At 36.3% G+C, this 26,197-nt stretch overlaps 1 protein-coding gene across 2 annotated transcripts in view; it reads right to left on the bottom strand.

Annotated features, from left to right (window-relative positions):
• The window catches only part of RBM27 (RNA binding motif protein 27), a 92,792-nt gene that overhangs the window by 18,213 nt on the left and 48,382 nt on the right, over window positions 1-26,197 (bottom strand). For both annotated transcript variants that reach the window (XM_004476578.2, XM_004476579.2), the window contains exons 13-14: window positions 23,253-23,549; window positions 21,856-21,996 (exon numbers count right to left, since the gene is read on the bottom strand). In XM_004476578.2, the coding sequence (XP_004476635.1) occupies window positions 21,856-21,996; window positions 23,253-23,549 (438 nt within the window). The remainder of the gene's footprint in view (window positions 1-21,855; window positions 21,997-23,252; window positions 23,550-26,197) is intronic.

The raw sequence follows: 26,197 nt of genomic DNA, 5'->3' as shown, positions 1-26,197 counted from the left end.
TTTGTTTATTATTATTATTGCAATAATGAAATGCTCTAATAATGACTGAAGTGATGAATGAATAACTTCCTGATTGTATCAAATACCACTGACTGTATACTTTGGATGAATTATATGCTTTATTAATACATATCAATAAAATGGATTTTTTTAAAAATCCCTGTTTTCAACAAAATGGAAAGCCTTCTAAGAATTATAGTACCTTGCAATCATAATTTTATACTACACTTAAATACTACATGGATTTACAACTGAATGTAAGATAAGTAATTGGCTCACAGATCTGACTTGGCAAGCAACAAGGAGGTGGCCATCTTTACTGTTCTGTTTTGATAATTCCTTTCTACTTCTGAAAAGATGAGATCCTAGTTAATCTTCCTTTCTTTAAGGAAAGCAGAGCTACTAGGTACACTATAATGTGACTCAAACCATTCCTAGTATATTTTGCTCTTTTTTCTCCTTTCTTTCTAACACTAATTATGAATATGTGATACAAGAAATGCAGGAAATAATATTAAGAAATTCAGCAACACTAATAATGAACAATCTGAAGAGGAAATTAAGAAAAAATTTCATTTACAACAGCAATTAACAGAATCAAATATCGAGGAATAAATTTAACCAAGCGTAACATATAAAGACTTGGGACTTAAACACAGAAAACTACAAAACATTGCTAAAAGAAATCAAAGAAGTCCTAAAGAAATGGAAGGACATTCCATATTCATGGATTGGAAGACTAAATATTGTCAAGATATTAATTCTACCCAAAGTGCAGATTCAAGGCAATCCTAATCAAATTTCCAACAGCATTATTTGCAGAAATGGAAAAGCCAAACATCACACTTATTTGGAAGGGTAAGGGGCCATGAATAGCCAAAACCATCTTAAAAGAACGAAGGGAGTGGATTCTTACTTCTTGCCTTTAAAGCATAGTACTTAGCTACAGTTGTCAAAAAAGCATGGTACTGGCACAAGGACAGAGACACAGACCAATGGAACTGAATTGAGAGCTCAGAAATAAACCCTCAAATCTACGGGCAACTGATTTTGACAAAGGTACCAAGTCCCTTAAACAATAGGTACTGCGAAAACTGAATATTCATATGCTAAAAAATGAAAGGGGACTTCATATACAAAAATTAACTCAAAATGGATCAAAGACCTAAATAAGAACCAGGAGTACAGAACTCCTAGAAGAAAACATAGGGAAGCACTTTCAAGACCTTGTGTTTGGCAACGGTTTCTTAGACCTTACAACCAAAGCACAAGCAACAAAAGAAAAAACATATAAATGGGACTTTATCAAAATTAAAAACTTCGCTGTGCACTGAAAGAATTTATCGTGAAAGTAAAAAGACAACCTACAGAATGGGAGAAAATATTTGGAAATCACCAATCTGGTAAGAGTTTAATATCCAGAATATATAAAGAAATCCTACAACTCAACAACAACAACAAAAACATCAAAATATGAACAAAAGCCTTCTCCAAAGAAGATATACAAATGGTCAAAGAACACATGAAAAGATGTTGAACATCATTAACTATTATGGAAATGCAAATCAAAACCCTAATGAGATACTATTTCGTGCCCAACAGAATGCCAAGTATTTTTAAAAATGAAAAATAACAAGTATTGGAGAAGATAGAGAAAAATACATTACTGATGGGAATGTAAAATGGCACAGCCACTATGAAAAACAGTTCAGAAAGTTATATATAGAATTATTATATGATTCAACAATCACACTTCTATGCATATACCCAAAGAATTGAAAGCAGGGACTTGAGCAAATATTTGCATACCAGTATTCACAGTGGCATTATTGACATTTGCCAAAAGGATGGAAACAACCCAAATGTCGATCGACAAATGAATGGATACACAAAATGTGGTATATACATACAATGGAATATTATGCAGCCCTGAAATGGAATGAAATTCTGATAAATGAGACAACATAGATGAACCTTGAAAATAAGTTGAATAAAATAAGTCAGACACAAGGAGTGGGATCAATCTCCAGTACCTTCTACAAAAAAAAAAAAAAGTAAGTCAGACACAAAGGGACAAATAATATTGATCTCAATGATATGAAATAATCAGATCAAGTAAATTTAGAGTCAGAAATTGGAATACAGTTTACCAGGAACTGGAAAGGGAGTAGGGAAAGGGGAGTTAAAGTACAGAATTTCTGTCTAGGGGAAAGGAAAAGTTCTGGTAATAGATAATGATGATGATGATAGCACAAGATTTTGAATGTAATTAACACAACTTAATTATATATGTATGTGACTAAAGGGGGGGAAATTTTAGGTATATATTTTTATGTATATATTTTATATATATATATATTTTTTTAGGTATATATTGCCAAAATTTTTTAAAAAATCTTCCCACCAAGGGAAGAAAAAATTATTGGGACAACTGAAAAAAAATCTGGAATACAGAGCGTATGCTTTTTCATCACAGTTACATTTTTTAAAACTTGATAGCTGTACTTACTTACACAGTGAGTGTCCTTGTTCTCAGAAAATGTACCTGTAGGTATGTGTTAGAAAAGCATGACATATGCAATCTTTTCTTAAATGTTTACATAACAGATGGACCAAGAGACAGAAAGAAAGGTCACAAAATGCTAAAAGGTAATAAATGTAGATATCTGGTGGAGGGGTATACTGGAGTTCTATATATTGTTTTTATATTATTTTTGTACCATTCCTTTAAGTTTAAAGTTATTTCAAAATAAAAAGCTAAAGGAAAAAAAAAAGCTTGAGAAAAAAAGTTTCCAAATTCCAAGGATAATACTTAAAAGACATTAAGCCCTGGGAAATGGATATGGCTCAAGGAATTGGGCTCCCATCTACCATACAGGAGGTACAGGGTTCTATGCCCAGGACCTCCTGGTGAGGGTAATCTGGCCCACGCGGAATGCTGGCCCACGCGGGAATGTCACCCGGTGCAGGTGTTTGCCACCTTGCCTAGGAACACCTCCCTGTGCAGGAGTGCCAGCTGACACAGAAAGAGACATAGAGAAGAGAAAATAAGAAGATGCAGAAGATGCAGCAAGAGACATAGAGGAGAGAAAATAAGAAGATGCAGAAGAGGGAGATGAGGTGGCTGTCACAAGAAAGTAATCGCCTTTCTCCCACTCCAGAAGGTCCCAGAATTGGTTCCCGGAGTCGCCTACCTAATGAGAATACAAGCAGACACAGAACACATAGAGAATGGACAAAAAGAGCAGACAATAGGGTGGGGAAGGAGGTGGGGGAATAAAATACATCTTAAAAAAAAAGACATTAAGCCCTTAAGGTCAGGGACAGTAACTTAAACATTTTTGCATCTCCATAAACACCTAATAAAAAATAGAAGTCCACAATAGCCAGTTTAGAACTTTGCATAAAGTTGTATAGAACTAACACTAGAATTCTACTATTGTGCTATTTTCTGTAACTCCTAAAACAAAGATATAGAGCCATGAGACAACTAAAACTAAATGAACAATAAAAAGGAAGCCATGCAAAAGTCAATCATGGAAATTATGTTCCCAAATATTAACTTCTCTCAATTCCCACAATACTTAATCTTCCTCAAAATTAAGCAAAACTCAGCTACTTTAACCCCACAGGAAAATTCCTCAAGTAATATAAGAATCCTGCAGAGTTCCTGATCATGTTATCATTGTGTTTTTGAAATAAAAATGGCAACACCTAACAATGTACTGAGCACTTACAATATGCTAAACACTCCTTTTATTCTTTACTAACATGAAAATTTTTAATCTCCAGAACTCAATGAGTTAGAGACTTTAAACTCAGTTTACTGAAAAAGAAACTAATATGTACAAGCTATCTAACAGACAATAAGCAGAATAAAACTCTTATATTTTTTAATGTAACATTTTTTTGTGATCTATGTATCTTTAAAGAAAAACACAATTTAAAAAATATGCTAAAAAAAAAAAGGGCAGGCCAAATGACTCAGGGCTGTCTGACTTCAAAGTCTGTAATCTTCTTTGTTTTTCTATCTTTCTATAATGAAATGTTTGAAAAATACAAAAGTAGACAGTGGTATTAAAATTTTGATGTATTCTGTTTATTAAAATGGGAAATATGTTATACATATGACACTACAATAAAACAGTTTTTTAAAAAGGCCCATGATATATACAGTCAAGATGCACTCACTTCTCTAGGAAAACGAATCGCTGGATGACACTAGGGTCATCTGTGTAAACACCTGAGGGCTGGGGATGTGCTTGCTCCTGGCTGCATCCTCAGTGCCTAATATAGTGCCTATGGACAATTCTTTTGTGGTCAAAAAATTGTGAATTTTTTGTAAAAATTTTTTTAATCCTTTTTTTTAGAGTTAAAGCATCATGTAATTTCTTCTAAATAAGTGAGTAGGTGATTCCCATAGCAAAACAAACAGGGCATTACTATTAAAGGGATGGTACTAAGACTGTTACAGTTGAGACCCCTGTCATATCAGTCAATGCTCAGTCAATGCTAACCACTGAGCACATGGCTGCCACACAACAGAAACATCATTAGGAGGGATAATGGAGGATATCCAATTTTTACTATATTTATACTTGTGATTCTTTCATCTAATTTAATGAAGAAAAGTTTTATCACAGAAATAATTTCTTATAAAAAGTATTACGTGTAAACACGTATGGTCTTATTATTCATGATTAATATGAAGCCCTGCATATAGTCTAAAAAAGCATTTGTTTTTATACCTTAAAGCTATGTACATTACTTAATAATTGAAGGATATGTGTTCTTCTAAATTCTAGTCCTATGCAGTGTATTTTAAATTCTTCCTCAGTGGTATGCTACAGCATGTTAAAATTATATACAAACATTAATCCCTTTAGTGATCAAAGAATAATGTTTTTTGATGAATACATCATGCTAATGAAACACATTTATAACTTTAAAAAATCTGATGTATCCATCACCAAGCAGCAACAATGATCAGTTTAGAAAATAATCTTGATTTATCGATATCCCAAATATCATTATCGTTTCATCTGTACATATTTCAGTTCTCTCTCTAAAATATAAAGACTTCTTTTTTAAACATAACTACACCACCATCATCACACTGAAAAAATAAATTTTTGTGGTGATGAATGCACAACATTGTGATTATATTGAAAGTCACTGATTATATAATTTCGACAGATGGTATGGTACATGAATATATCTCAATAAAATTGCTTAAAAATAAAAATTTAAAAAGATAATTTTTTAGTATCACTAAATAGTCACACCTCTGGACTGTATTATAATTTTGTAAACATTTTTCTTGTTTGAAATAGAATCTATGAAGGGCCATAGAAATAATGCACTAGATTATGCCTGATTAAAGTATACTTTCCTTATTTAACTTCCCTATTTCTTTCTTTTTTTTGCAAATAAATTATTTGCTGAAGAAACCAGGTCATTCATTCTATAATGTTCCCCACAGGATTCCTTGGTATCTTCCTCCACCCCCACCTGCAGGAAGTACCAGGAATTGAACCCAGGACTTCATCCCTGGGAGGCAACTGTGCAACTACTGAGCTGTATCTACTCCCTCCTTGGTATCTTTTAATGGGTTCCTCAGTTCTCTAATGTCCTTTAAATTGGTGAGTACATCTAAAGCCTTGATAAGAAATTTTATTCTCTCTTTGATAACTTCCTTACTTTTTTGTTTAAAAATATTCCTGGCTCACCTGGACATTACCAGCCCTAGGTCTGGAGCTAGCCATTTCTCTAAGGTTCTCTGGTTCCTTTGGGTTCTAGGTGTGGCTCATTGTCTCTGGGATGATTACAGTTTGGAGGCCTTTACAGTGAACAAAAGTGTTTTGGGTTTTGTTGTTTATTTTTTAAAGATAAAATATAACCTGAGTTTGTATTGATTACTTTCAATTCAAATTCAGGACTACAAATACTTTTTCCATTAACCTCATCAATCCTACATCTCTCTTTTCAACCATGCTGAAAATCTTGGTTGTCAATAACAATAAAATAATTCCTGATCGATCCTACCATACTTTGCAAAGAGTACCAACATTGCCAACGGTATGACTGCTGAAACTTTATACATTGCTTTGTCCTCAGAATAGATTCCATTAGGAATATACTCAAACCTCTGTGTTTTAAAGTATTTAGAACAGTTTCCCTCTATGCAGATATGCTACATCTATTTGTTTCACTCTCTATTTAATTTTTAGAGATTTTTATTTCATTTAAATTTGTTTTAGAATTATATTCAATATTTACCTGTTTCCAAATCAAGCATACAAAACGAGATACAGTTAAAGTCATCTTACTTCATCTACCTCTGCCTTCACCACCATATTTAATTTGTATGGCTTATCTTTTTGGTTTTTATTATTTTAAGCAAATACTTATCTGTGTTCATTGTCCTACTTTCTTATACCAACAGTGGCAGGCTACACATTTTTTCCTTCCATTGTGCATTTTTTACTGAATGTGTACTGAAAATCACCCAAGGTATATACAAAAATATTCCTAATTCCTTTTAAAGATGCATATACTCTATTGTGTGGGTGTACTATATCTTAACTAGTCCCCTACTGAGGGGCATCTGGGTTGTTTTCAATCTTTTGCTATTATTAGTAGTATACAATTACTAGTTTTGCATATATGTCTTTTCATATTTTCATTAGTGTACCTTTGGGATAGATCCCTATAAGGGGGATTACTGGTTTATTAAAGGGTAAATACATATATAAATACTGCCTCTACTTCCAAATTTCCTTTTATGTGGTTTTATCATTTAGCATTTCTATCAGCATCTAAAACCTTGATTCATTTGAAATTTACCTTGATATATGACATAACAATAATAAAAAAGATATCATTTCAGAGTTCCAGGAAGATGACATCAGAATAGTCAGGCAGGGCTCAACTCTCCCACAAAAACAACAGAGAAAGGGCCAAAAGCTATCCAAGGGACCTGAATTGGGGGTCAGGAGACCAGGACAGTGCTGCGCAACTCCCAGGACTATGAGGACAGAGAGACAAAGAACCCGAAACAACAAACTTGAGTTAGTAAACCCCAGTGGGGCCGGGAAGAGCTCCCATCCCCCACCCTCAACACTTTAAGGCTGGATAAAACCACTGGCTCATTACAGCCAACTGAAAGGGGAACAGACATCTTTCTCCCTGCCAGGTGTTACAGGGGAGGTTACAGGGGGAGTCAGAGAGCTGCTCTTCAGTAAATTTGGCCAGCAGAGCCCACTTTAAATCTCAGCTCTGACTAGACCAGGAACACAGGAAGGTGAATGTTGAAACACTTAAAGGTTCACCGAAGAGTGCTATCTACTGGCCAGCCAGGAAATTGCAAGGAGAAAAACCGCTTTTAGATCTCTTTTAACTCTACTCCTAGGAGAAAATCTGTGCCCTGTTACTGAGCCCCTGGCCTGATTCTGATAACTTAAGATAGGCAGTTTTAAAGACTAGGAATAAGGTAAACCAAAAATCAAAGGAAAGCAGTGGGAAAAAAAAAAATCACTACCCAAAAGAGAGAAATTAACTATCAGAGTAAATTCACCAACATATTCAGATGCCTAGATATGAGCAAAAAATTATAAACCATACTAGGGAACAAGAAATGAAGGCCCAATGTAAGGGAAAAAGCAAATATCCTAAAGAGATACAGGACTTAAATTACCTAATTCAAGAATTGAAAGAAAATATGACTAACGAGATAACGGCTATTAAGACGACACTGGGTGAGCATAGAGAACAAACTGAAAGCCTATAAAGAAAAGTAACAGAGCTTATGGGAATGAAAGACAACAGATGAGATTTAAAATATATTAGAGGCACAAAACAGCAGATTTGAATTGTTTTTCTTCGAAACTGAACAAATGTATATTAATGTTACAAGATGTTAATATAAAAAAAAATTATGGTAAGTGGAAAAAACCAGACACTAAGTACCACATGCTCTGTAATACAATTTATATAAAATGTAAATATGGATCAGTTTGTAGAGATGAAATTACATTATTGGTTATGTAGGGCTGGGGAGGGATATAGGGATTTAGAGATTACTGCTGAGGGATGTGGAGTTTTTCTTTTTGGAGTAATGAAATTGTTCTGAAGTTTTTTGTGGTGATGAATCCTCAACACTGGGATTATACTAGAGCCACTGATGATACAGTTTTGGATAGACTGTATGGTATATGAATATATCTCAGTAAAACTGCTTTAAAATAAATAAATACATGAGAACAGACAGAAATAGGAGTTATGTTCAACGGGGAAGCACAGAGAGATTGAGAAGTGATGAGTTTTTTTATTTTTTATTTTTATTACTACTGAAATAATGAAAATGCTCTAATAATGACTACAGTGATTAAAGCACAACTATGTGATTATGCCATAAACCTATGATTGCACACTTTGGATGGACTGTATGCATTACAAATATGTATCAATAAAATTGATTTGTTTGGAAAAAAAAAAGGTTATACACTTTGGATAGATTATATGGTATGTGAATATACGTCAATAAAACTGCTTCAAAAAAACAAGACTGGGTGAGCATAAAGCACAATTTAAAAGCCTGGGAAGAGAAGTAGCAGAACTTATGGGAAAGAAAGACAGGATGGATGAGATTAAAAATACATTAGGACTTCTGGGAAGATGGCAGATCAGAATGACACAGGACTCTCTTCTCTCCCAGAAAAATAGCTAGAAAACAGACAGAAATGGCCTGGAAAAATTCTTCTAGGGTTTAGGACACTAGGGGAAGGATGGACACTGCACATAAGAGGGCAAAGGAAAAAACTGTGAGTTAAAAAATGCAGCTGCAGCTGCCCGCATCCTCCCCCACCCTACAGATACTTTTGAATTCTCAGGCCTCAGGGCCAGGAGCTACTGAGTAAGGGGGTTCAAAAGATCCATCTACCTGCCTAGAAAAAAAAGAGAGGGACACAGCCTAAGGCTGACTCGGCTTTTGACAGACAAATTTGGTCTGCTGTGTCCCATGAGCCCTTCCAGGCCAGAGAGGATGTGCGAATGTTTACCTTGTGAGCCTGCGAGGAAGGAAAGAGATCTGACCCTCTCAATCTCCCTCTCTGACATCCACAACTTGTTTGGGATAGAAAGTAGGGTGGAATTATTTCCTACCCAGGAAAAGGGAAGGGGCTGCCAGCAAAAGCTGGAGAACTGCTTCTGAGAATGTTCTTAGCCTACAGGCAAGATCTTCTATTACATTGATCCACTCCATGTTGCAAGAAACACATTCCAACCCTGCACTGAACTGGAGGGCTGTCAAAGACGCCATCTGCTGGCAGACCAAGGAAGTGCATGTGAGGAAATTAAAAGTAACTAAGTATGGATGAATTGCACTGTTTATTAATATGTATCAATAAATTGATTTGTTAAAAAAAAAGTGAGGATTTTTCCAGCTTTTACAGTCTCCCTCTACAAGGCCTTAGGAAGCAAGTCTGCAAAACATTACTGGGTCCAGGGCCCATGTGAGCATCTGACAGGTACAATCCTAAAGACCCAAAACAGGTTGAGCCAAAAATCAGAAAAGAGCAGTAACACATAGCCTCTCAACACTAAATCCCTATGAAAGAGAGATAGACTGAGCATGAGTAAACTCACCATTCTAATCAGATGCCTAGACATCAGCAAAAAATTACATACTATGAAAATGGAAAAAATTGGCCCAAGAAAAGGTCCCAGAAGAGATGTTAGATTTGAGCAAACTAAACAGCGAGATTCACATAAATTTGCAAAATCAAATTAATGAGCTGAAAGACAAAGAGCTAAAAAGGTAAAAGAAATGAAGAAGACACAAAGGAGAATTTGAAAACGTGAACAGAAAAATAACAGAGCTCATGGGAATGAAAGACAAATTAGGGGAGATCAAAAACACATTAGAGGCATACAAGAGCAAACTCAAAATGATAGAAAAAAGAGTGATACAGAAGACAGAACGGCTGAAATTGAAGACAGAGAACAAAGAAAGAAAAGAATGGAAAAAATTTTAAGCAGGGTGTCAGGGAATTGAATGATAACATGAAATGCAGCAAGGTATGTGTCATGGCAGTATCAGAAAGAGAAGAGAAAGGAAAAGGGGCAGAAAGAGTATTTGAGGATATAAAAGGTGAAAATTTCCCAACTCTCACAAAAGAAATGAACTTAAATGTTCAAGAAGCACAGCATACCAAATCAGAATAAATGCAAACAGACCTACTCCAAGACAACTACTACTCAGAATGTTAAATATCAAAGATAAAAAGAAAATCCTGAGAGGAACAAGGAAGAACTGGAGCAAGGAAAAATCAAACCAACACATTGAAGAGATGCCTAGTAAGACTTCGTGTGGATTTTCCATCAAAAACCATGGAGGTGAGAAGACAGGGTGTTATGACAAATAGGATACAGAAAGAGAAAAACTATAGGCCAAGAATTCTTTCCATTTTTAAAAATTTTTTAAATGTTTTTTTTGGTCTTTATTATTTTTAATGTTACATTAAAAAAATATGAGGTCCCCATATACTCCCCACCCCCAAGAATTCTTTATCCAGCAAAATTGTGCTTCAAATATGAAGGTGACTTTAAAATACAAAAAAAAAAGAAGTTAAGAGAGTTTGTAAAAAAGAATCTATCGTTGCAGGAAATATTAAAGAAAGCCTCACAGCCTGAAAGAAAAAGATAGGAGAGAAAGGCTTAGAGGAGAGTATAGAAGAACGAATAGCAGAAAGGATACCCAAAGGAGTAAGAAGACAGAAAAAAATAGAATATAACATAGGAAAATCATAGAACATGATGGATGTAATATCACTGAATATGAATGGACTACACTACCCAGTCAAAGAAGAGAGGCTGACAGAATGGATAAAAAAACACATCAACCATCCATATACTGCCTAAAAGAGACTCACCTTAGACCCAGGAATACAAACCAGCTGAAAGTGAAAGGTTGGAAAAGTTACACAAAGAGTAACCAAAAAAGATCAGGTGTAGTTATACTAATATCAGACAAAATAGACTTTAAATGCGTAAAAGTTATAAAAGATACAGAAGCCATTATATATTAATAAGAGATAATACAATAGAAAGAAATAACAGTCATAAATATCTTTGCACCTAACTAGGATGCTCTAAAACACATGAGATAAACTCTGGCAAAACTGAAGGGAAAACAGATATCTCTAAAATCACTGGAGATTTCAACTCACCACTCACATCATTAGAACAAAAAGAAGATCAACAAGGAGACAGAGAAAGTGAACAATATGATAAACGAGCTAGACCTAACAAACATATACAGAACACTGCACCCAGACTCAGAGGGTTATCCATTCTTCTCAAATGCTCATGGATCCTTCTCCAGAATAAACCTCATGCTAGGTCACAAGACAGGTCTCAATAAATAAATGACTGAAGTAATGAATGCACAATTATGTGATTTATACTAAATACCACTGACTATACAATTTGGACGAATTGTATGCTTTATTAACATGTACCAATAAAACTAATTTGTTTAAAAAAAAAAAGATGGGAAAGAGGCTTATTTGCAAATGTGTCAAAACTGACCAATACACTACTAAATAATAAGTAGGTCAAAGAAAAACTGTGAGTGAAATTAGTAAATATACTAAGACAAATGAAAACAAAAGCAGAGTTTATCAAAATTTATAGGAGGGAAGCAGATGTGGCTCAAGCAGTTGGGCACCTGGAGATCCCAGGTTCAGTTCCCAGTGCTTCCTAAGGAAAACAAGCAAGAAAGTGAGCTGATGCAATGGGCTGGAGCAGCAAGCTGACGCAACAAGATGACACAATAAGATGATGCATCAAAGAGACACAACAAGGAAACACAATAAGAGACAAAACAAGCAGGGAGCAGAGATGGCCCAAGCCATTGGGCATCTCCCTCCCACATGGAAGGTCCCAGGTTCAGTTCCTGGGGCCTCCTAAAAAGACGACGAGCACACAATGAACAAACAGAGAGCAGATAGTGAGTGCAAAATAATGGGGGTGAGGCAGAGAAATAATAAAATAAATCATTTAAAAAAAACCAAAAACTTATGGGAAATAGCGAAGCAGTCCTAAAAGGGAAATTTTTAGCTGTAAATGCCTATATTAAAAAAGAAGAGCTAAAATCAAAGACCTGACTGAACAATTGGAAAAACTAGAAAAAGAATGGTAAACCATTTGCTAGGCAAGCAGAAGGAAAGAAAGAATAAAGACTAGAGCAGAAACAAAATAGAGAACAAAAAAAACAACAGAGAAAATCAACAAACCAACAGCTGATTCGTTGAGAAGATCAGTAAAATTCACAAATGAACCACTAGCTAGACTAATAAAAAGAGAGAAGATGCAAATGAATACAATCAGAAATGAAAGAGGGAAAGATATGACCAACCCCATAGAAATAAAAAGGTACATGAGAGGATATTATGAAAAACTGTGTCTACAAACTAGACAACGTGGATGAAACAGAAGAATTCCTAGAAATGCACAACCTACACAGACCCTACCAGAACTACAAAAACTTAACAAAACAAATCACAATTAAGGAGATTGAATCAGTCATCAAAAATCTTCCAAACAGAGAAAAGTTCAGGACCAGCATTTCAAGAAGAACTAACACCAATCCAGTTAAAACGCTTCCAAAAAATTGGAGAGGGGAAATTTACCCAGCGCATTTTATGCAGCCAACATCACCCTATACCAAAGTCAGATAAAGATACCACAAGAAAATTACAGACCCATCTCTCCAATAAACATAGATGCAAAAATTCTCAACAAATACCTGCAAGTAGAATCCAACAGCATATCAAAAGACTTATACATGGGAAGCAGATTTGGCTCAACTGACAGAGCGTCCACCTACCATATGGGAAGTTCAGGGTTCAAACCCAGGGCCTCCTGACCTGTGTGGTGAGCTGGCCCACACACAGTGCTGATGCATGCAAGGAGTACCTTGCCATGCAGGGGTGTGCCCCACACTGGGGAGCCCCACGTGCAAGGAGTGTGCCCTGTAATGAGAGTCGCCCTGCATGAGGAAAGTGCAGCCTGCCCAGGAATGGCGTCACACACACAGAGAGCTGACAGCAAGAGGACGTAACAAAGAGACACAGATTCCTGGTGCTGCTGACAAGAATGCAAGTGGACAAGAAGAACACACAGCAAATGGACACAGAGAACAGACAATGGGGGGGAGAAATAAACAAACAAACAAATAAATAAAAAGACTTATACATCACGACCAAGTGGGATTTATTCCTGGTATGCAAGGGTGCTTCAACATAAGAAAATCAATCAATGTAATATACCACATTAACAAACAGAAGGAAAAATACCACATGATCATCTCGATAGATGCGAGAAAGGCATTTGACAAAATCCAGCATCCTTTCTTGATAAAAACACTTTGAAAGATAGGACTAGAAGGAAAAGTCCTCAATATGATAAAATGCCTATATAAAAAACCCACATCCAAAATTGTACTCTTGAGGAAAGTTGAAAGTTTCCCCTCTAAGATCAGAAACATGACAAGAATGCTCACTGTCACTAGTATTACTCAACATTGTGCTAGAAGTACTAGCTAGAATAATTAGACAAGAAAATAAATAAAAAAACATCCATATAGGAGGAGGAAGTAAAACTCTATTTGCAGATAACATGATCTTCTATTTAGAAAATTATGAAATGCTTACAACAAATTCAGCAAAGTGGTAGGATACAAAAGTAACACCAAAAAAAATCAGAAATATTTCTCTACACTAGTATTGAACAATCTAAAGAGGAAATCGGGGGGGGGGGGGAATTCCATTTACAATAGCAATAAAAAAGACTCAAATATGTAGGAATCAATTTAACTAAAGAAGTACAGGATCAATATGCAGAAAGTTACACAACAATGCTAAATGAAATCAATGAAAGACAATCCATGTTCATAGACTGGAAAACTAAATATTGTGAAGATGTCAATCCTCCTGGAACTGATTTACAGATTCAATGCAATATCAATCAAAACTCCAATAGCCTACTTTACAGAAAAAGAAAAGGCAATTACCAAACTCATTTGGGAGGTAAAGTATACCTGAACAGCCAAAAGCATTCTAAAGAAGAAAAGCAATGTAGGAGTACTTTTACTCCTTGACCTTGAAACACATTATAAAGCTACAGTGGCCAAAACAGTATGGTACTGGCATAAAGAGAGACACATCAATTAGTGGAATAGGTAGTCCATGAAAAAACCCTCACCTTCTATAGCCAACTGGTTTTTGAAAAACCTATCAAAGCCACGTTAACAGAATAAAATAGTCTCTTCAACAAACTGTGCTGGGAGAACTGGATATCTATAGCCAAAAGAATGAAAGAAAACCTCTATGTCACTCCCTATACAAAAATCAACCCAAAAGGAATCAGAGACCTAAATATAAAACCCAGGACCACAAACTCCTAGAAGAAAAATGTAGGAAAATATCTTCAAGATCTCATGGTAGGGAAATGGACGTGGCTCAAGTGCCTACCACATGGGAGTTCTGTGGTTCAGTTCCTGGTGCCTCCTAAAGAAGAGAGTGAGCTGGCCTGACTCGCAGGGGCAGCAAGCTGACACAAGATGATGCAACAAGAGACACAAGAAGAAAAACATAATGAGCGACATAACAAAGCAAGAAAAGGAGGAGGCTCAAGCAATTAGGTGCCTCTCTCCCACACTGGAGGTCCCAAGAACAGAACCCAGTGCCTCCTAAAGAAACAAGGAAGATGAACAGACACAGCAAGTGGAAACAATGAGGGGGTGGGGAGAAATATATTAATAATTCTAAATAACATCTTGTGGTAGGTGGTAGTGGTTTCTTGGACTTTACACCCAAAGCATGAGGAACAGGCAAAAAAAAAAAATAGGTAACTGGGACTTCTCAAAATTAAAAACTTTTTTTTTTTTTTTATTTTTAATTTTTTTATTTTTTATTGACTTTGTAATATTACATTAAAAATATATATGTGAGGTCCCATTCAACCCCACCCCCCCACCCCCCCTTTCCCCCCCCCAACAACACTCGTTCCCATCATCATGACACATCCATTGGATTTGGTAAGTACATCTTTGGGCACCTCTGCACCTCATATACATTGGTTCACATCATGGCCCATACTCTCCTCTATTCCATCATGTAGGCCCTGTGAGGATTTACAATGTCCGGTGATTACCTCTGAAGCACCATCCAGGGCAGCTCCATGTCCTGACAAAATTAAAAACTTTTGCACCTCAAAGGACTTTGTGAAAAGGGTGAAAAGGCAGCTAATCCAATGGGAGAATATATTTGGAAATCACATATCCTATAAGGGTTTAATATCCATGATATATAAAGAGATGCTACAACTCAATAATAAAAAGACTAACGACCCAATTAAAATAAGGGCAAAAGACTTGAATAGACATTTTTCTAAAGAAGAAATACAAATGGAAAAAAAAAAAATGTGAAAAAATGTTCAACATCACTAGTGATTAGGGAAATGTAAATCAAAGCTACAATGAGATATATATCATTTCCCACCTATGAGAATGGCCACTATTAAAAAGACAGAGAACTACAAGTGTTGGAGAGGGTGTGAAGAGATAGGAACACATTCACTGTTGGTGGGGATGCAGAATAATATAGACACTGTGGAGGACTCTCTGGCACTTCCTAAAGAAGTTGAATATAGATTTGCCACATTACCTGATAATACCAACTACAGGGTATATACCAGGTAGAATTGTGAGCAGTGACATGGACAGACATCTGAACACCAATGTTCAGAGCACTATTATTCACGATTACCAAAAGATGGAAAAAAACCAGGAATCCATCAACTGATAAATGAATAAACAAACTGTGGCAGAGACACATGAAGGAATATTATGCAGCTGTAAGAAGAATGCAGACATAAAGCATATGGCAACATGGATGAACCTGAAGAACATTATGCTAAGTAAAGCAAACCAGACACAAAAGGACAAACACTGTATGATTGTGCTTCTATGAACTAAGTATACCTATGTAATCTCATGGAGTTAATGAACTTGAATATGGGTCACCAGAAAAGAGAATGAGATTAGAGAATGGAAAGCTGAGGTTTACCTTGTATAACAGGAAAGTATAGAAGAGAGATTGAGAGGTGAAGAATTCTCCTGTTTGTCTGGCTTGTTTATTATCATTATTATTACTGAAATAATGAAAATGCTCTGATCATGATTAAAGTGATGAATGCACAACTATGTGATTATACCAGATACCACTGCTTGTACACTTTGGATGAACTGTATGCTTTATTATGTATTAATAAAATCTGTTTTAAAAAATACATTAGATGCATATTACAGCAAATCTGAATTGCTCAAGGACAAATTTAGTGCTTTTGATGACAAAACATTCAAACTGGAAAAGACAGGAGAACAGAAAGAAAAAAAAATGGAAAAAAAAAGGAACAGTCTCAGGGAATTGAATGACAATGTGAAATACACAAACATATGTGTTATTGGTGTCCCAGAAGGAAAAGAGAATGGAAAAAGAGCAGAAAGACAATCTGAGGAAATAATGACCAAGAACTTCCCAACCCTTGTGAAAGACATAAACATCAAAATCAAATAAGAAGGAGAGTGGCTCTGGCTCAGTCAGTTGGGCTCCCGTCTACCATATGGGAGGCCCTGGATTCATGTCTTGGGTCTCCTTGTGAAAGCAAGCTCACCCGTACGCTGCGGAGTGCCACCCGGCCTGCAAGTGCCACAGAGTCCCGACTCAGCAAGGTGATGCAACAAAAAGGGAGACAAGCAAAAACACAGAAGAGTGCACAGCGAATAGACACAGAGACCAGACAATAAGCAAGCTGCAAGGGGGCGGGGGCTGGAAATAAAATAAATAGACACAGAAGAACACACAGGGAATGGACACAGAGAGCAGACAGCAAGCAAGCCACAAAGGGGGGGGGAGGGGGGAGGGAAATCCAATAAAGACAACAGACAACAGACCTACTCTGAGATACCCACTATTCAGAATAACAAATATCAGAGATAAAGAGAGGATTCTGAAAGCGGAAAGAAAAAAGCGAAGAATCACATAGAAAGGAACCTCAATAAGATTAGGAAGTCCTGACCTCTCATCAGAAACCATGGAGGCAAGAAGAAAGTGGTATGATATATTTAAGGGACTGAAAGAGAAAAACTGACAGGCAAGAATTCTGTATCTGGCAAAACTGTCCTTCAGAAATGCGGATAAGCTTATAGTCTTCACAGACAAACAAAAACTGAAATATGTTACCAAAACACCAGAATTACAAGTAATACTAAAGTAGCACTGCAACCTGAAAGGAAAAAACAAGGGTGAGAGATCTGAAGAAGAATGTAGAAATGAAGATGATTAGGAAGGGTAAATTAAAGGGTAAAAGAAGCAGACAATAGTAAGATAATGACAATGGAAAGCCAAAGGACAAAATGGGCAAAGTAAATAATGCCCTTACAGTAATAACACTGAATGATAATGGCTTGAACTCCCCAAATCAAATGACTATGTCCAGACTGATAAAATGGATTAAAAAAATATGAGCCATCTAAATGCTGCCTACAGGAGACTCAATGCAGATGGAAGGACACAGCCAGGCTGAAAGTGAAAGGTTGGGAAAAGATATTCCATACAAATAGTCACCAAAAAATAGCTAGAGTACTGATACTAATATCAGACAAAACAGATTTTAAATGCAAAACTGTTATAAGGATGAAGAAGGTCATTATATATTCATAAAAGTGGCAATTCACCAAGAATAAATAACTATAATAAATATTTATGTACCTAACCTAGATACATGAGACATACACTGGCAAAACCAGAGAAATAGACATCTCTACAATAATAGTTGGAGACTGCAATACATCACTCTTAGTATTGGACAGATAATCTGGACACAGGTTAAATAAATAGAGAGTTTGAATAATATGATAAATGAACTTGCCTTAACAGACATCTATAAAGCATTGCACCCCAAAACAGTAGGATATATACATTCTTTTCAAGCACTCAGGGATTCTTCTCCAGGATAGACCGTATGTTGGGTCACAAGAAAAGACTCAAATAAATTTTAAAAGACTGAAATAATATAAAATGCATTTTTTGATCATAAAGGAATAAAGCTGGAAAACAATAATCAATGGCAAAAGGGAAAATTCATAAATATATGGGGATTAATCAACACACTCCTAAATAATCAGTGGGCAAAGAAGAATTGGAAGATAATTTAGCAAATATCTTGAAACGAATGAAAATGAGAATATAAAGGATCAAAAAGTACAGGACACTGCAAAGTAAATTCTGAGACAGAAATTTATAGCCCTCAATGCTTACATTAAAAAAGAAGAGATAAAATTCCAGCATACCTGGAAGAACTAGAAAAAGAACAAACTAATCCCAAATCAAGCCAATGGAAATAAACAGTAAAAACCAGAACGGAAATAAACAGTAAAAACCAGAACAGAAATAAATGAAACTGAGAACAGCAACAACAAAATAGAATCAACAAAACCAAAAGCTGGTTCTTTGAGAAGATGAACAAAATCAATAAAACCTTCAGTAGACTAACAAAAAAAAAAGACACAAAATCAGAAATGAGAGGGTGGACATTACCACTGACCCCGCAGAAATATGAGATCGTGAGAGGATACTATGAAAAACTGGATGCCAAAAATCTAGACAATGTAGAGAAGATGGACTAATACCTAGAAATACATAAACAACCTACACTGACCCCAGAAGACATAGAAGAAGAGAAGATGGACTAATGCCTAGAAATACATAAACAACCTACACTGACCCCAGAAGACATAGAAGACCTCAACAAACCAATCACAAATAAAGAGATTGAAACAGTCATCAAAAACTTCCCAAAGGGAAGCGACTGTGGCCCATTCAGTTGGGCTCCCATCTACCATATGGCAGGCCCTGGGTTCGCATCCCAGGGCCTCCTTGTGAAGGCAAGCTGGCCCGTACGCTGCGAAGAACTGACGACCCGCACCCCGTGGAGAGCTGACAGCCCACACGCTGCGGAGAGCTGATGGTCCACAGCTGTGGAGAGCTGGCACAGCAAGATGACACAACAAAGGGAGATAAGCAGATACAGAAAATACATGCAGCGAAAAGACAGAGAAGAGACAGCAAAAGAAGTCGCAAGGGGGGGAATAAATAGATAAATAAATAAATCTTTAAAAAAAAACAAAACTTCCCAACCATGAAAAGCCCAGGACCAGACAGACTTATAGGTGAGTTCAACCAATCATTCAAAGATGATCTAATTCCAGTCCTTCTGAAAGTTTTCAAAAAAACTGAACAGGAAAGAATGTTACCAAACTCATTATATGAAGCCAACATTACCCTAATACCAAAACCAGATTAAAAACAAAAGACATCTGCACACTGATGTTCACAGCATCATTATGCACAATTGCCAAAAAACAGAAACAACCCAGGTGTCCATCAACCAATGAATAAACAAACTGTGGTGTAAATACACAATGGAATATTATATAGTTGTAAGAAGAAATGAAGTCATTAAGCAGATGACAGCATGAATGAGCCTGGAGGACACTATGTTGAGTGAAGCAAGTCAGACATAAAAGGTCAAATAATGTATGACTGCGCTACTATGAACTAAATATATTTTGTAAACTCATGGAGTTAGTAATTAGACACAGGTCACCAGAAAATAGAACGAAGGTAGAGAATGGAAAACTGTGAGGGTTAAGTTACACAGAAGTGGTAAAAAAGTTGTAAATCTTTGGAAATGAAATGGTGAAAGCAGGTTACAATGTCTGTAACTATTATATAGGTATGACAGTATTGAAAGAGAAAGTCTAAGGACATGTATATTACTAGAAGGAAAACTAAAAAATGTAACATGGGACTATGACATACTGAAACCTCATATGAAATACAAATATGGGTAATTTTGCATATTAAGACTGTTTTTACAAAATATAAATACATATTAACTTGAGAGATAGAAACAGAACAGCAGCTATGTATGGCAGAGAAAGCAGAGAGAGATTGAGTTGATGAGTTTTGTTTGTTCTTTATTTTTTATTTTTATAATTGGAATAATGAAAATGTTCTAATAATGATTGAAGCGGTAAATACGTAACTATGTGATTATGCCAATACCACTGATTGTACACTTTGGATGGATTTATGCTTTATAAATATGTATCAATAAATTAAATAAATTTTTTTAAAAAATGGATTTGTTTTAAAAAAAAAAACACAACAAACACAGCAGAGAATAGAAGTGGAGGATGGATCAGGCAAGGGACAGCAGCACAGAACCCAGAAGAGAACAATGAAATGTATGCCTCTCCCAAGACCCATGTATATGATCCTTTACTGGCCTGTGTCTGAGACAGTTCCAAATGACCAAGCAAGGCAAGAAAAGGAGAAAATGGAAGTTAAGAGCATAGAATTTAGATTCAGACCTGGAATTTAAAACATAAATTTTGGGAAACGGACTTTGGCCCAGTGGTTAGGGTGTCCATCTACCACATGGGAGGCCCGCGGTTCAAACCCCGGGCCTCCTTGACCCGTGTGGAGCTGGACAATATGCAGGGCTGATGCGCACAAGGAGTGCCCGGCCACACAGGGGTGTCCCCCGCAAAGGGGAGCCCCACGCGCAAAGAGTGCACCCGTAAGGAGAGCCGCCCAGCGCGAAAGAAAGTGCAGCCTGCCCAGGAATGGCGCCGCCCACACTTCCCGGGCGCTGACGACAACAGAAGCGGACAAAGAAACAAGACGCAGCAAAAAGACACAGAAAACAGACAACCGGGGGAGGGGAGGGAAATTAAATAAATAAAAATAAATCTTTTAAAAATAAATAAATAAAACAAACTTATCATGAAAAATTCCAAGTACTTTCAAAAGAAGTGAGTATAAAACTGTGTTGTCTAATTCAGTATCTACTAGTCACATTTAGCTGAAATATGGCTTGAAATATGGCTAATCCAAGTTGAGACATGGTATGAATGTAAAAATACCCACTAGATATTAGTATAAGGTTTAGCATTAAAAAAAAGAATGTAAAATATTTCAGAAATTTTTATATTAATTACTTTGGACATGTTGGATTAATTAAAATCTATTATAATCTAACAAAAGATATAATTTCATCTTTCCCATATGATTACCTAGTTATCCCAATATTACTTACCAAAAAGTCATCATTTCCTCACTAATCTGAGATACTGTGTTAGCATATTCCTATTTGCAAATGAGTCTAGTTCTGGACCCTCTATTCTGTTCCAATGGTTTGTGTCAATATCAAACTGTTCTAATTAAAGAGCCTTTATAGAATTTTTACATGTCTAATAGGGCTAGCTCCCCTGATTATTATTCTTCAGAGTTTTCCTGGGTCTCTTTGAAATTACCAAGCTAGAGAGTCATCATATAGATACATTCTCAAAAACAAAAGAAATAACTTAAATCATGGTTCTATTTTATAAAAGTGTTATCAAATCAAAATTTTGACTTAATTATAATACAATCATCACTTTGTTATACTAAAGAGAAAAAATTATGAAAGAAATTGACTAATAAAGGTATCTGTATTAATAAATGGGTAAAATTCTCAAATTGCTTATTAGCTTTTGAAAGAAAAAAAAATTAGCAAATTTCTGGTCAAGTCATGGAAATTACGGAGATTCATCTGCCACACTTCAGTTGGCTGTCACATATGTCTTGGCTAGGCAAGACATTACAAATCTGGGAGATAATCAATTTGTTATTTATTTGTATCATTAAACTGCTAAATTTATTTGAAGTTCACAGAAAAACATACCTGGCAATCCTCTCCAACACCACCAGACTGATTCAGCAAGTGTGTTGTGTCACTCTGGTTTCCGCTTGCATGCCCAAGACGATGCTTAACAGGAACTTTATTAAGGACATATGCACCTGGTGTCTGTGGCTTGCTTATCATCTGGATATATAGAAAAAAACATATACAGTAAAAGTTTAAAAACATGCCTAGGAATGATAAGTTAGCACAGTGATTACTGTGTAAAGGAAGATAAGGAAATAGGAAGGGAAGGGTGTTTCACTTATTTATAAGGTTTTATTTTTTAAGTGAAGTGGTAGATAAACAAATGATTGTCATTATTATTTCTTGAAAGATGAAATAATGTCACAACAAAATGTACACATATAAGTGTATATATTCATAAAGACAAAAATTCCTCATTTTTTATGTCCCCTCCAATATGTAATGCTTTGGAAGACTTAGGGGCTTAATTGATAATAACTTAAAATGGGTAATAGTGCAACATGGCCACCCCCCAAAATATAATGCTATCTTGAGCTGCATTAACAGGACAAGATTAAAGATCATAGAGTAGATGGTATCTCTATTCTTTACACTATTCAGCTGGCACATAGGTGAAGCATTACCAACTCTGGGTCCTAACATAAAGTAGGATATAAAAAAAGAAGATGCATATTTAGATGTAAATGAACAGGATGACGAATGGAGATGAAACCATGTAATGTAAGGAATGTTCCCCCCTAAATCTGAATAAATTAACAAAGCAGAGGAACACCTGGGTGGAGATTATCATCAATTATCTGAATGGCTCTAATGTGTAGTAGTTTGTTTTTTTCCTTCGTTCAAATATGTTTCCAGGAATATGTGCCAGGCATTGTTTTAGCTACTAGGGATAGAATGAATACAACAGACAAAATCCCAATACTCAAGAAGTTTCCATTTCAGATTTAAAAGGAAAAGAATTTTTCTCCACAGGTAAAAGTAGGACAAATGGTGGACACAAGGGAGGTGGTGGATTCTAAATCAAAATAAGTTCTAGATTCAGAAATGTCCCACTGTGAAGGGTTATCATATGTTAGTGTGCTGAGGAATCACTCAGAGTATATTAATGGGTCTTATCCTGTGAAATTAACTCTATAGGTTTGGGAAAGTGAGGCCCAAGAATTTGCATCCAGATAAGGAATTGTGATATATCTAAGAATCACCTGGACCCCTAGAGATTCTAATTCAACAGGCTGGGGATAAAGCCCAAGAATCTCCATTTCTAATAAGCTTCCAAGTGATCAGATGTTGGTGTCTACAGATCAAACTATAAGTAGCACTGATGTAGAAAACCCAAGGACCACAGACTGAGAAACACTGATCTAGAGGGTGGGACAGGATGATCTTTAATTCCCTGTGAACTAGAAGATTACCTTCTGGATACCTCCATGTACCGTTGAGGGAGGAGACTGGGCCACCAGCACCTGCTGCTGATGAAGGTGCTGTGGTAGGTGATGGTGCTGCTGTGACAAGTGACTAAGAGTTTGCTGCTGTTGTAGAAGCAACTGTGTTGGAGACTGCAGTGCTGGTTGCTCATTGTTTTCCCTATGCCACAGGACTCGAATGAATCGATTGTTTAGAACCGCTTCTGTGCTGGAAATGGCTTTCCGGGCCTCCTCATTGGTGAGATATTGAATGAGGGCTGCTTCTGGATCACCCTTAAAAGCAACCTTTAAGAAAAACAAAGCAAAACCAAAAAAGACAGAAATTAACAGTTAAATGCAAATAAATTATTGGTAAATGATTCAGAAGCAGAAAACAGTCTCCTAAAATCCATTGTGAATCCTTTGTAAATTAAATTTTATATTCCCCAAAAGATGACATAAATATCTCAAAATTATATATGGGAATCAGATAAACTATTTAAAAAACAATCCAGTTATTACCTGACTACTTTGAAAATTCAAGTTAAGTTAGATTCTGTCCTGTTACCTTTTTTTTTTTCCAGGAGACATGGGGGATTGAACCCAGGACCTCATACATGTGAAGCAGGCATTCGACCACTAAAGTACATCCACTCTTCCTCCCCGTATCTTACATTCATCAAATAAATTCCAGAGATACACCCAGGACAACTAACAAGGTCATGATGATGGACAACGCCCCTCCCAAGGACAGAGAGTGTCTGCAAATGCAAGCAAGATATTTTTATCCATCTGCTATTCACCTGCCCCATGGGATCTAAACCCCCTCTCAATTAGAAACAGACTGGGCATCACCATCCCAAAATCCTCAAGATTGAGGAATGAACAATTGTCTAAAGTAAACTTATTATAATTCTATTATAAACTTAATATTATTTTAGCAATGGAAGAATTTTTATCAATGATATAAAGGCTGTGGCCACCAAAGGTTCTGATGAGAGGGAGAGGGAAGAATGGGTGTTAACATGGGGGCATTTTGGGGATGTTGGAAATGTCCGCAGGACATTGCAATGATGGATATGGGCCATTATATATTTTTTCATAACCTACAAAATTTTGCAGGACAGACTGTAAACTATAATATAAGCTACAGACCATGGTTAGTAGCAATGCTCCAATATGTGTTCAAGTATAAGAAATGTACCACACTAATGACGGATGTTGTTAATGTGGAAAAATGTGGAAAGGAGAGGGGGTGAGGCACATGGGAATCCCCTGTATTTTTAATGGAACATTTATGTAATCTAAAGCTTCGTTTAAAAAAATTTTTTTTTTTAAATTCAAGAGGGGAAACGGACTTGGCCCAGTGGTTAGGGCGTCCGTCTACCACATGGGAGGTCCGCGGTTCAAACCCCGGGCCTCCTTGACCCGTGTGCAGCTGGCCCATGCGCAGTGCTGATGCGCACAAGGAGTGCCATGCCACGCAGGGGTGTCCCTCGCACAGGGGAGCCCCATGCGCAAGGAGTGCGCCCCGTAAGGAGAGCCACCCAGCGCGAAAGAAAGTGCAGCCTGCCAAGGAATGGCACCACCCACACTTCCCGTGCCGCTGACAACAATAGAAGCGGACAAAGAAACAAGACACAGCAAATGGACACAGAGAACAGACAACCGGGGGAGGGGGGGAATTAAATAAATAAATATTTAAAAAAAAAAAAAAGAGAAAACATTTTATGGCAACAAAAATTGTAAACCATAAAAATTCTGGGTAAAAGAAAGTGAGTATCTATAAAATCCTAGGATATAGAAAGTCTTTTTAAGTATAACTTAAAATGTAGAATCCTTAAAGACAAAAAGCAAACGATTTGACCATACAAAATTTTAAATTTCTGTCATCAATAAATGCCATAAACAAATTAGATAGCAAATGGAAACACCATTTTTAACATATATGGCAAGTAAAGATTTGGTAAAGAATTATTATAAATAATAAAGAACAAATACTTAAATTTAAAAATGGGCAAAAACAATGGACAAGAACTGTAAATGGTCTATATAAAGAAGAATCTGAGGATTAAAAAAATACAAATTAAAACAAGTATAATTTTTATCAAATTGGTTTAAAAAAATTTTAATGGACCTGTATACAATATTGATGGGGTTGTATATTCTGCACTTGGGAGTATCAACTGGAACAATTCTTTTGGAGAATAGTGTCACAGTTAAAATCAAAAGTCTTGAAATTTATATACCCCTTAATTCAGCAAGATATCATTAAAAAGGTAACAAATGGTCTATCGACATGGAAGCTCATCACAGCATTGTTTTTATATAAATTAACAGAAATAACATCAATTCCCAACAACAGAGACTACTTCAATAAATTTTGGCTCTTCTATATTAAGCCATCTATAATTTTTTAAATATCATAAAGAATATTTAACAACCTAGGAAATTTTTAAGAGAAAAAAAGTAGAGACATTTAGTATGATAACATTTTTCAAAAATGTTTAAGTATATGAAAACATCTTTAAAAAGAAAAGTATGCCCATGTCTGGGATTGTGTACTTTTTTTCCCTCTTCTTTTATTTTTTTATTTTTTTTATTTTTTATTTTTTAAAGATTTATTTATTTATTTAATTTCCCCCCTCCCCTGGTTGACTGTTCTTGGTGTCTATTTGTTGTTGCGTCTTGTTTCTTTGTCTGCTTTTGTTTCTTTGTCCGCTTCTGTTGTCGTCAGCGGCACAAGAAGTGTGGGCGGCGCCATTCCTGGGCAGGCTGCACTTTTCTTTTCACGCTGGGCGGCTTTCCTCACGGGCGCACTCCTTGCGCGTGGGGGCTCCCCCACGTGGGGGACACCCTTGCGTGGCACGGCACTCCTTGCGCGCATCAGCACTGCGCATGGCCAGCTCCACACGGGTCGAGGAGGCCCGGGGTTTGAACCGCGGACCTCCCAT

Source organism: Dasypus novemcinctus, chromosome 2 (assembly GCF_030445035.2).
Source record: "Dasypus novemcinctus isolate mDasNov1 chromosome 2, mDasNov1.1.hap2, whole genome shotgun sequence".
In the NCBI taxonomy this organism is placed as follows: Eukaryota; Metazoa; Chordata; class Mammalia; order Cingulata; family Dasypodidae; genus Dasypus; species Dasypus novemcinctus.
Note: the sequence above shows the minus strand (reverse complement) of the source record. Positions and strands in the feature narration are given on the sequence as shown.